The 12,908-nt window shown below is 31.7% G+C and overlaps 1 protein-coding gene across 1 annotated transcript in view; it reads left to right on the top strand.

Annotated features, from left to right (window-relative positions):
- TRPM7 (transient receptor potential cation channel subfamily M member 7) overlaps nucleotides 1-12,908 on the top strand; it is a 99,377-nt gene that overhangs the window by 47,717 nt on the left and 38,752 nt on the right. Inside the window, exons 13-21 of the mRNA XM_032481212.1 lie at nucleotides 465-518; nucleotides 3,048-3,188; nucleotides 3,482-3,616; nucleotides 4,197-4,477; nucleotides 5,490-5,718; nucleotides 6,819-6,974; nucleotides 7,053-7,196; nucleotides 9,685-9,813; nucleotides 11,209-11,487. Coding sequence (XP_032337103.1) covers nucleotides 465-518; nucleotides 3,048-3,188; nucleotides 3,482-3,616; nucleotides 4,197-4,477; nucleotides 5,490-5,718; nucleotides 6,819-6,974; nucleotides 7,053-7,196; nucleotides 9,685-9,813; nucleotides 11,209-11,487 — 1,548 coding nt within the window. The remainder of the gene's footprint in view (nucleotides 1-464; nucleotides 519-3,047; nucleotides 3,189-3,481; nucleotides 3,617-4,196; nucleotides 4,478-5,489; nucleotides 5,719-6,818; nucleotides 6,975-7,052; nucleotides 7,197-9,684; nucleotides 9,814-11,208; nucleotides 11,488-12,908) is intronic.

Consider the following 12,908-nt stretch of genomic DNA (forward strand, 5'->3'; position numbering starts at 1 on the left):
ATTATACTTAAATGAAATTAAGGTAATAAGGGAAAGATGGCATATACAAATGTTTGTTTGTTATCCAAAATATTTAAAACTATTGCTACAACTTGATTAGTGGCAGAAACAGAGGTACAGAGATTTTAACAAAAGGAAAGAGAATGTATTACCTCCATTATCAATGAAAGAAACATAAACTTAACATATAATTGTGAATCGTGCAGTGTTTGCATGATTTTTAGAAAAAAGCTTTTATGTTTTTACAGTAAAAACATAAGAACATAGGAAATGATATGTCTTGTTAAAGGTAAATACGACAATATGAAATGGTTATTTTTTTTTGTTCCATTTGACGAACAACTTATTTAACTCAAAAACAATGTAATTTATGCAAGAACAAAAGTCCTATAAGCAACAAAGTGAAGTTGCTTCAGTTATTTTAGAAGAAAAATAAGTTTGCTCCAATTTTTTTCTCCTTAAAGAAACAAGGTCCAACTAATCCAATGCTATTTCATCTTGTTCGAGATGTCAAACAGGTAAGAGTTTTTTTTGTTTTCAAAACATTTTTTTAAAAAATTTGTTTATACTTCATCTGTTTCTAAAAAAACACTTCGGTACATCTTAAAAATAACATAGAATGACTTTTTAATCAAAATAAAATAAGGGATAAACTTGTGGCAATATAGGAGTAAAGATATCAGGTATATGAGAAATCAAGGGAAAGGAAAGTTTATGAAATTGAGACTAAGCTTCTTGAGCTTCTGGTTATCTAAGGTAAGAGTGTGGTGAATTTCATAATGTTCATTGGTCTATAAAGAATAATAAATAGAATGTATCATCTTTCTCTGTGTTCAGAAGAAATTTGTTCCCTGGACAATTCACTGTAAAGGACAGTGAATAAGGCCATTGAGAGAAACGCAGAATGGTGATCTTCGTGGCAGATTTTGCTAATAAAAATACTGAAATGCTCTGTTTCTGTCTCTCTGTGTGTGTATGTTTCTCCCACACCTTCTTTAATATCCACTATGGGCGTGATTTAATATTTAACACTGTCATGTAGTCTGAAGCCGTTCTGTGGTGACTAAATTTGATGCACTGATATTTCTCTTCTTTTCTATTGTGATTCTTTCTGAATTAATATTTTAAACGTTTATATTAAAAACTTTATAACAGTCTGAACTATTGGTGTTCAATAATTTTATTTTCCTTAGTGAAAAGATACTCATATTTAGTTAATTGAATTATTTTTAAAGTTTCTGAACTAAAATGCTTTCTGGAATTTTTCATTCAAAATTATTGCTTGCTGTTAAATGTGAGTGTTCTATTAAAAAATTTAAAAATTAGATTAACATGTCATTTTTTATGTTTTGTAACTTATTTCATACCAAACTAGCATTTTATAGAAAGAACTGAGACTTTATTATACTTAAAATTTTTTCTTTAATTCTGTATTTTCCATGTGCTTTTCTTTTTAGCTTTATTGCAAATGTGTTTCACATACCCTGACGTTCACCCATTTAAAGTGTATAGTTTAGTGGCTTTCCTATATTCAGAGTAGTGCATCCGTCACCACAATTTAATTTTACAGTATTTACGATACCCCCAGAAGTGACTTCATACCCATTAGCATTCTCTTCCCCATTCCTGCTCCTTCTCTACTCCTTTTTCTGGCCCCGCTCTAGGCAACTGTTAATCTGCTTTCTATCTCTGTAGATTTGCTTATTCTGGGCATTTCGAATTTTTGTTTATTTTGTTTAAATAATTAAAACTTTTTTTTTCTTTTCAGAAAGCTAGAGTAATGGGAAAGACCTTCAGTCCAGGGATTTCTTAAACACATTTGAGTTCTGATTTACTTATATGGCTTATCAGAAAGAACTATAGTAGTTAATTCTGGAAACACATAGGAGATTTGTTGTACATTGGCTATTTTTATGTTGGTGGCTATAATAATAAGTCCACTTTTTCTATTTCTATAAGTAAATCCTAAAGTAAGGGCAGAAATTGAATATTTTCTGATTCAAATTAGTAAGTAAAGTTTTGTAAGAGTTAGTTTGAGAAATTGCTTACCATGATTTTTTAAGATAATTCACATTATTTTCCTTAATTAAAATATTTCCCATTCAAGTGGATTCAAAACATAATGATATTTGTCAGATTAAAAAAAGACTAAAAATATAATATATGGCATCCTCAATCATAAAACATATTTTAAAGTTGTTTAAGATAAAAACACAAAACTTGCATTTAAGAGATGAAAATGGTTTTTGATTAATTTTAAAATTGGAGATCTGAAGAATATAGATATTTAGAAGTTAGAAACTTCACAGATGAAACCAAAATATAAAAGGTAAAAGCATCTCAAAAAATACTAAGTTCATGAAATTATAATTAAGGAAATGAAGAGAATGGTGATGGTAGGAGGGCAGATTGGTTAATATATATAAATCATCTGATGATTAAACCCTTTTAAGATTATTCACTGAAATTAACCAAATATTTCATCCTGAAGCAGGCAGTCATTCCAAACTGACAAATGGTTTCCGTTCCAAAGATTCATTTGTAAATTGATGCCCTGGCAAAATGAAGTCTTGGCTCTGAACAGTGTTTTAAGTGGTAGTTGAATTCTAGCCAAGGCTGTAAGAACTTGTGTAACCTATAATATAGCCAGTATAAGTATTGATGGGCCCATCTGGAAACATAATTAACATTTATAGCTTTATTTTTGTGGGAAAATGAAACAACTATGTGCCACAGTGAAATGGAATATTTGGCACTTGGAGGTTCCTTTGACTGTGTGCAGTGGAGAGATCAAATTATCTTCCTACTGTAAGCCGTACTCCTTTCCTGAGCCACACCATTGGGACTTCAAAACTTCAGAATCTCTCTTCTTACAAAAGTAAATAAACAAGTCACTCCTTTCTTTTGTAAGATGGCTGCTGGCAACTCTAGTTTCCTGTAACAAGGAGACATTTGTTATTTTGGAGAATAGGTGCATTTATATGCAAGGTATAGAAATATTGAGAAATACTATTTTTGCCTTTTTTAAATTAATATTTTATTTCCAGGGAAATCTTCCTCCAGGATACAAGATCACTCTAATTGATATAGGACTTGTCATTGAATATCTTATGGGAGGAACCTATAGATGCACCTACACTCGGAAACGTTTTCGATTAATATATAATAGTCTTGGTGGAAATAATCGGGTATGTAATATTCGGGGGGAAGGCTACAGATGTACTTTAAAATGAGCTTATACACTGTAAATGTTAAAAATTGCTTGTATTAGAATAGTGAAAGTAGCAACATGAAAGTGAAAACATGAGATTTTCAACTCAGAGTACTTAGAAATGTTTTGTAATTGAAATCTTAAATCAGGATTTTTTGCGGGGGATGGTGTGTGTCATACACACATTTATACATATGTAAATTGATTTTTAATTTTTATAGCATATCAGAATATTTATATCTGTAAAAACTAATAAGGTTTCATTTTCAGAGGTCTGGCCGAAATACCTCCAGCAGCACTCCTCAGTTGCGAAAGAGTCAGGAATCTTTTGGCAATAGAGCAGATAAAAAGGAAAAAATGAGACATAATCATTTCATTAAAACAGCACAGCCCTACCGACCAAAGGTATATTTGTTTAAATATTTTGCTTTCTGGATTTTGTTCCATCTAAATTACTTAGTATTATGAAACAAAAAATTACTTGTTTTAGTAAGAATTATCTTTTTTTTTAGATGTAGTATTATATCATTGATTCTTCTTCTTCTTTTGTACCAAAAGATATTCAGTGTGAATTAATGATTCTATTAAGTTTTTAGTATTTAGCTATGATAATCAAATTTTTTAAATGTTTTCATAAATGCATAACTGCCTCCTTTTATTCCACATTTACTTGATAAACAACATGCAAAACAAAAGTGTTACACAGACTTTGCTTTCATTAAAATTGTGGTTTTATCAGATATTAGTTAAAATATTTAGGTCCTTTCTTTAATCTTGGAAAACTTTGTTACAAAGACTTTTTGAAATACCATTTCTATAAAATGAATTTTGAAGTATAGTAAAAATCAAATGTGTAAAATTAATACTATTTTGATTTGTGTAGCTATATGAAGTTAAAGAATAAAGAATATTTTATTAAAATTCTCACATGAATGTCATATAACCTTATTATAATAAGCCTTATAACATTTATTTTCTCTTGAAGATTGATACAGCTGTGGAAGAAGGAAAGAAAAAAAGAACCAAAGATGAAATTGTAGATATTGATGATCCAGAAACCAAGCGCTTTCCTTATCCACTTAATGAACTGTTAATTTGGGCTTGCCTTATGAAGAGGCAGGTCATGGCCCGTTTTTTATGGCAGCATGGTGAAGAATCAATGGCTAAAGCATTAGTTGCCTGTAAGATCTATCGTTCAATGGCATATGAAGCAAAGCAGAGTGACCTCGTAGATGATACTTCAGAAGAATTGAAACAGTATTCCAAGTAAGTTATATTTTATCACTTGAAACATTTAAAAAATACAGAGTAGATGGGATTTAAGTGGAGGTTATAGTGCCGTGACTAATTGGGGATGGATGTGTGTGTGTGTGTATTGGTAAAATTAAGAAAAATCCATTTTCCAGATGTTAAGGTTTTTTTTTTTTTTATTCAGAAACTACTGCCTCTGCATGTAGAAAGTTTATTATTATTGTTTGCAATTAAGGAGTTAAGTATTTCAGAGGAAAGAAGAAATGCCATAAGTCAGTTTAATAATTAACTGCACATAATAGCAGTTAGACTATGAAAAATTCCATTTGAAGTGGTAGGGAAGGGAAGAAAGAGGTTTGAGCAGTGTTCTAAAGAAATAAATTTAGTTCAACTGGAAGGGTATGTCAGATGGTGAAATTACATATATAGAAGCATAAAACAGCTTACAAAAGTTTTACGGTTTACTTAGGGGAGTAATGGAATATTAAGCTAGAAAGGTCATTTATAGGAAGCTTTATAATAGAGAATAGGACCTCCCTCCCCCAAAGTGGGCTGTCTTTGAAAGAATGTAAGAGTTGTTACTGAGATCCTCAAATAGCTTACCAGGACTTTAAGATTAAGATGTTCTTCATGTTAAGTTAGTCCCTATTCACATTATTCTTCCTCTCTACTGGATACCATTTCTATGTTTGAAATATTGTATAGAGACTTTTTGAACAGAGCATCTGAACATGGTCGGTTTTGGCTTCCTGTGGGTTTGTAGATTTATTTCCAGGAACAGGGGAAAGTACCCTGAAGTCACATTTACAGTCTTGTTTCTGATGTGGCATGTTTTAATATTTCATAATTTCCACATAGTAGTAAATATCTGAAAGCATAGTGCTACTATGATTCTACTGCCTCACTATTTCCTAAGTGTGTGTGTGAAAATAATAAAACCTGGAACATGTTAGGAAAACTCTAAGAATAATGATTTAAAACTGTAATTTGGTAATCTGAATATGTTTTGCCTTTTATTTTTTGATAGTGATTTTGGTCAACTGGCGGTTGAATTATTAGAACAATCCTTCAGACAGGATGAAACCATGGCTATGAAATTGCTCACCTATGAACTGAAAAACTGGAGTAATTCCACCTGCCTTAAGTTAGCAGTTTCTTCAAGACTTAGACCTTTTGTAGCCCACACCTGTACACAGATGTTGTTATCTGATATGTGGATGGGAAGGCTGAATATGAGGAAAAATTCCTGGTACAAGGTATACCTTGGAAATAATTTTAAGTGTGTGATTAGATAAAAAGAACAGCACAATTAGCCCAGCTGTATAGCAAAATGCCTTGATTTATGAGGGTGGTACGGGTGTTGGTGTTGACATTTTATCCCAAATGGCCTGCGAAGGCCTCTTTTTCCCTCTTATTCTTCGCTCTGAATCCTCTTCAGGTGTGTTGTATAATGACTGTTGCCCCAGTCTGAGCCAGGAGCATGACAGTAACAAATGGGAGACTGGCATTTATAGCCCCTAGTGACCATGAAAAAAGTTGCCGCTTTATGAAAAGATGATTCCCAAATTCTGAAATTCCGGACCTATCTACTAACTTAATAATCTGTTACTTTTAATTTATTTGAAATGTATTGGGTCTGCTCAGTTTTTATGGTTCAGAATTTGGGTAAAATGTTGGCTGGTACTTTGGTTTCATTGTAGTGAGACATTTTACTTTAAACTTTCCTTTTTGTTATCTTATGTCTTAAATAAGGTACAGAAATATAGAAGGCAAAAATCAGGCAAGTAGTTTAACCATTGACCATTGTTAAGTGGATAACAGATACTAATCATCTACTAAAAATAATGGTGAAAGATTAACCAATAGAAACCCTGATTCAGAATTACAATTTTTGTGCTGTAGGATTTTTCAGGTAATACGTGCTACTTTAGAAATAAACCTTTTTGTTTATAGAGGCACAAGCTGAGTAATCATGTTATGACACGGAACACTTGCAAAGAGATTTAGGATAAAATTAAGTACATAGCTTCATTAAGGCTTGAATTTTGTTTAAACAAAATTGTATTTTCTAAATAAATTGTAATCTGATTTTTTAAAAGGTTAAGTCTATAATAATTAACTCTTTTCTATACCCTCATATCATAATACTCAAATGTTTTGTTATTCCTTAAAACAATTCAACCTGGGCCTCTTTATATGTAATATGCAAGTAAAAAGTTAAGTTTTTATTTTTTCCCTATACTACCAGGAGTGAAATGGCTAACAATCATATTTTATGCCTTTTTATTGCTTTTATTATAGTCTTTTGAAGGTCATTAATTTTAAAATGTAAACTTACATGTTTCTAAATTTTTAGGTCATACTAAGCATTTTAGTTCCACCTGCTATATTAATGTTAGAGTATAAAACTAAGGCTGAAATGTCTCATATTCCACAATCTCAAGATGCCCATCAAATGACAATGGAAGATAGTGAAAACAACTTCCAAAACATAACAGAAGAGATTCCCATGGTAAGGAGGAAAAAGAATTTAAAGTAAATATAATTTTTTGGGGGAATAAATGTACAATAAGTGTTGTTTTTATTTTAGGAAGTATTTAAAGAAGTAAGAATATTGGACAGTAATGAAGGAAAAAATGAAATGGATATACAAATAAAATCAAAAAAGCTTCCAATCACACGAAAGTTTTATGCCTTTTATCATGCACCAATTGTAAAATTCTGGTTTAACACGGTATGTTTTTTTAATTGAAGTATAGTTGATGTACAGTAATATTGTATGAGTTACAGATATACAATATAGTGATTCACAATTTTTAAAGGTTACACTCTATTTATAGTTATTATACAATATTGTCTATATTCCCCTGTTGTACAATAAAATAAATCCTTATAGCTTATTTTATGCCTCTGATTTGTACCTCTTAACCTCCTACCTTTATATTGCCCCTCCCCCCGTTCTTCTCCCCACTGGTAACCCCTAGTTTGTTCTCTCTGTGAATCTGCTTCTTTCTTGCTATATTTACTAGTTTGTTGTATTTTTTAGATTCTGCAGATAGGTGGTAACAGTATTTATCTTTCTCTGTATGACTGTTTCACTAAGTATAATGCCTCCAAGTCCATCCATGTTGCTGCAGATGGCAAAATTTTGTTCTTTTATGCTGAGTAGTATCCCATTGTATATGTATAATCCCACGTCTTCTTTATCCATTCATCTGTTGATGGACACTTAGGGTGCTTCCATATCTTGGCAATTGTAAATAATCCTGCTGTGAACATTGGGGTGCATGTGTCTTTTCAAGTTAGTAACACAGTATGTTTTAAAATTGTATGAGCACAATGTTTTTAAAAGATAGGCTTTAGGATGCCTTTGGCCTAGAGTCCATACTAATCTTGATATAACTTAGATCGCTGAAAAGCCTTTTTTTTTTGTTGTTGTTTAAAAGAGTAATACACTTGGCTTAGTTTCATTAAGATTGTCATCATAGACAGTAATAAATACTAAAAAATCTTAGTTCTAATTGGAACTAGAAATTTACTAAACAAATACATGGTATTCATATGCCTTTTGTAAGTGAGTAACAAATTCTAGTCATCTACTAAAAATATTGGTAAAGATTAACCAAAAGAAACTCTGATACCCAAGTATAATTTCTTCATGCTTTTGGATTTTGCAGACAATATTTAAAGTTTTGGAAATAAACCATTTTACAGTGTTAATTGATGTTGAAAAGTAATCTAGATCATTTATATAGTTCTATTTTTCAGTGGTATAATAGTTTATTTCTTTAACCATAGTACATGTTTGGTTATCTGTCACATAATTGGTGGTTCCCTTGCTTTATGGAAGAACAGATGTTAGTATCAGATTAAAGAGCATACATGTCCATGTATGGACTCATCTAAGAAACACATGAGATTAGTGCCTACTGTTAACCAGGGACTGAATGAATGAGTTTTACTCCTCTTCCCGGGAAAACTTTTAAGTTGTTTTTGACTTTGTTGTCATGTTTGTCATTTTCCATTTTCATCATTATCAAGTTTTTTTTAAATTGCTAAAATATACAAATGGCTTTGTGCTAAGATGAACATTTTAGAATTTGTTCCTTCAACTGTTGCTTTCTCACCCACACACATGCCCCTTAACCTGAGGCTAATTCATTATGCTTCCTTCTCAATATGAAAATTTACTTGTTCCTTCTTGTTCAAATGTTGAAATTGCAAATTTGAATACCTAATATAATCCCCAAATTCTGTCTTCGCTAATAGGAATAACTTGGCTTCATATGTTTGCCTTCATGTGAATGACTATTTAAAAATGGATGATTGGTGGGGTGGGTGTATAGCTTATTAGTAGAGTGCATGCTTTCAATCCCAGTACCTCCATCAAAAATAAAAATAAAAAGGACAATTGAGGTGGCTATACAAATTTCTTTTTCTCTTTATTTACTTATAGCAGTTTACTTCCCTACCCTATGATAGCTTAAATCAAGGATGTGGCTTATTTTAAGACTGGTAGAGGCAAGGAAACAATGAGAGAACTGTTAGCCACAATTGTTCAAGGGTCAAGGAGCCTTGGTTTTCCTCTGAAATGAAATGACTCTTCAGGATGTTCTTGTACATAGTATCTTATCATCTCCTTATAATCTTTCTTGTTAAGAGTCTCAAGGGTGGGATGTTCTCTTACCTAGGGAGAATGCTTTCATATTTGTTTCCATTTCTTGGGATCCAACCTCAGTGACTAGGAGCTGGGAAAATACCTGTTGTCTTTCTTAGGAAGTGCTACTTAGGAATACTACTTGGTTGGGGGAAGAAAGAGCCAGGTAGTATGTGTTTCTTGATGATGGTGGTGAAGATCTCTAGTAAACTTAAAATATTATGGTATTTTAGGTATCATATAAGTTAAGTAGAATTATGTGGACTATACTAAGTACATAAATCTGGTATTATTAAATTCTTCCCGTGGAAAGTACTAAAAAATCAACAGAAGTTTAGAACAACACATTTATACCTTGGGAACCATTTATATTTTAATTGATAAATGCAGTGCCTGCATGGAAGAAGAGTTATTTCTCAAACTGGTTCTAATGATTGAAGCTGGGAGACACTTCACAGGGGCTCATTTAGTCTCATGTGTGTGTGTGTGCTTGGAAATTTTCATAGGAGAAAATTGTATTTTATAATCAATTTTATTCTTATCTTATATTTTCTTTCTTTATTAGTTGGCATACTTAGGATTTCTGATGCTTTATACATTTGTGGTTCTTGTACAAATGGAACGATTGCCTTCAGTTCAAGAATGGATTGTTATCGCTTATATTTTTACGTATGCTATTGAGAAAGTCCGTGAGGTAAGTCTTTAGTTTTTCCTACTAGTAACTTTGTGTATATATGGAGGGTGTTTTGTGTTGTTTTGGTTATGTGTGTGGGTATGTGTATGATAGGTGATACTATTGAAGTGTAGAACATGTTTGTTTTTGCTGTCCAAAAATGATAATCAAAGAACAGAGTTTAGTGGGTTAACTTTGTCACAATTACAGAGATAATGATTTGTCTCAAAAACTAGATCTGTTTTTGTTTTAGTTCCTCAACATTCATATTTATGTTCTTTGCCACTCTTAAAAAGTATTAAATATACATATAGCCAATTGGGTAGGTAAATTATAAGTAGGTTCTTATTTTGCTCTTGTATTGTACTTCCTCTGAAGTGTACTGTATTGTCCACTGAATTGTCATTTAGATTTAGATGCCTGTGTCTATCAAGAGTTTTCAACTTAGATTGTAAATTTTCTGATACCCTGATTTTGTGGAAAAAAACTTTTTTTCTTTAATTTTTATACTTTCTGTTTAAACTAAAAGTTACATAAATGTTGTTTTATTACACACTTATGTAAATATGTCTGAATTATTCCATACCTCTGCTTTACATTTAGAGAATACATGAAATCGCAAAAATAGATAGAAGGCATTGAATTCCCTTCCCACTTAGATATAGGAATTTATCTTACTAAACAGTTTATTATGCATTTTAAATTCCATTGAGTGCCATGGCCTGTTAAATCTGTTGTTTTACTAACATGTTTGAAGAAATTAAGTTGTTAAATGATAAAAGCAAGTTGTAAAGAATTTTGTAAAATATATATTGATAAAACAGTTCTGCAAGGATTCTTTAGATAGTAATGAAAGTGGTTGCCTCTAGTGGGAAGGGGAATTAATTGGGTAGGGAAGAAGAGTGGAAGGGAGACTTTTCAATATTTACTTTAATGGGAATGTATTACCATTCCTGAAAAAAAAATTCTTTAAAATTTTTATATTAAGCAGAAGAGCTAAAGTGTAGCTACTTAAACCATTGAGTTGTTTACTTTCTGCAAATAAGGCATCTTTAGAAGATCCTAACTGGATATCCTAATGTTTCAATGAAAAATAAAGCAACTTTTCCAAAGTATCTCAAGTTCCAAGTCTAGAGAACTTTATTATAATCTAAGATTTTCATCTTCTTAGTTGGATGACCTTGGTTAAGCATGTCATTTACTTGTGGATTTTTTTCCGTATATATACAGGGAATGAGGATAAGAAGTATTTGTCTGGTATCGTATTGAATTGTTTTGGTGATTAATTGCCAAGATAATCAAAAATACTTTGAAATATTAAAAGATATATAAAACTACTGTGATATTACAGTTGAATTCTTGTCTGTGTTTTAATAGGAAGAAATTGATTAAACCTTTTCTTCTTTTAACCTTTAGATCTTTATGTCTGAAGCTGGAAAAATAAGCCAGAAGATTAAAGTGTGGTTTAGTGATTATTTCAATATCAGTGATACAATTGCCATAATTTCTTTCTTCATTGGATTTGGACTAAGATTTGGAGCAAAATGGAACTTTGAGAATGCATACGATAATCATGTTTTTGTGGCTGGAAGATTAATTTACTGTCTTAACATAATATTTTGGTATGTTCGTTTGCTAGATTTTCTAGCTGTAAATCAACAGGCAGGACCTTATGTAATGATGATTGGAAAAATGGTAAGTTGAGAGGCTTCTGATAATACTTTCGGGTTTACTGATATTTTTTCTTACAACCATAAAAATATGTTAATATAGTTTTACTTGAACCAGAGATGATATTTCTTGTTTATTTGCCTCATACTCCAAATAGACTATTCCTAAGGATATTAACTTTTGAAGAAAATATTTGATGGGATAAGGTTAGGAAACCATACTTTGTTTTATCTTGAAATACTTTAATTTTTAAATGCTACTTGCCAGGACTATTTGAGATCAGAGAGAAAAATATGAACTTGTCAACTCCAGTCTGAATTTCTTTTCATCTTTACTGCTGCTACCCAAAAACAATCTATCATCATCTGTCACCTGCAGTAGTCTAGTAAACTGTTTACTCAGCCACTCTGGCCTATCTTCAGTCTTTACTGTAGTTAGAGTAATATTTCAAAATGCAAATTTGAATATGTTACTTCTCTTTCCAAAAAAATCTTTCAGTGGTTTTGCACTACTCCCAGAGATCAGTGTCCTAATAACCCACAAGCCCTGCTCACTTTGGCTGTTGTTTTCCTTTCTTCCTCCCTCTCTCTGCCTGCCTTCCTTCCACCTTTAGATTTTGAGATAATTACAGATTCATGTGCAGTTATAAGAATACAGAGAGATCCTGTGTACTCTTTACCAGTAGTAACATCTTCCTTGCTTTCTTTTAAGTCTCATCTCTTAACATTTTTGATCTCTTATCTGTATGCTAGTCACACAGGCCTTTGTTTTTAACACAGCCCCTAACAGAGACCCATAGTTCATGTTCTTCTTTCTGCCTTAAAAGGGTCACCTTCATCTACACTCATATCCTTAGCTTTCTAGAATAATTAACTTAGTTTTATGTTTCAGATCTTGCCTTCAGCAGGATTTTTTTTTTCAGGGAAGCTTTTTTGATCTTTTCCAACTAGATCAAGTTATTTGCTATGTAATTTAGTGAGGCCCATGTTCTTCCCTTCAGAATGTTTATCTCTGTGTCTAGCTGTATTTTAAACTACATTCTTACTGAATTATTTATACTCTCCTCTAGACTACACTCCTTGGAGTAGGAAGCTTTTCTGGTTTTGGTCACCTTTGTATCTCCAGTAGTTAACCACAGTGCCTGTTGTATAGTAGATTCTCCTTAGTAAATATTTGTTGGATGGATAAAGCCATTTCAAGCAGGAAGAAGACAGCATAAACATACTGAACATTAATTGTATTTTAATAGGTTGGTTCTTAAGATTTTTTCCTCTTCTTTTTATATCCTTAGCAGCAGATTATAAATTTAAAAAACTGTGATCATTTACCAAGTAGTTTTTAATGTTTATTGTAGTCTCACTACTGTGCAAGACAGTGCAACAGGTGTTAGGATATTGCCCCTGAACTTTGTGAAACTGCATTTCTTTTTTTGACTTTATCAGTCC

Source organism: Camelus ferus, chromosome 6 (assembly GCF_009834535.1).
Source record: "Camelus ferus isolate YT-003-E chromosome 6, BCGSAC_Cfer_1.0, whole genome shotgun sequence".
Taxonomy (NCBI): Eukaryota; Metazoa; Chordata; class Mammalia; order Artiodactyla; family Camelidae; genus Camelus; species Camelus ferus.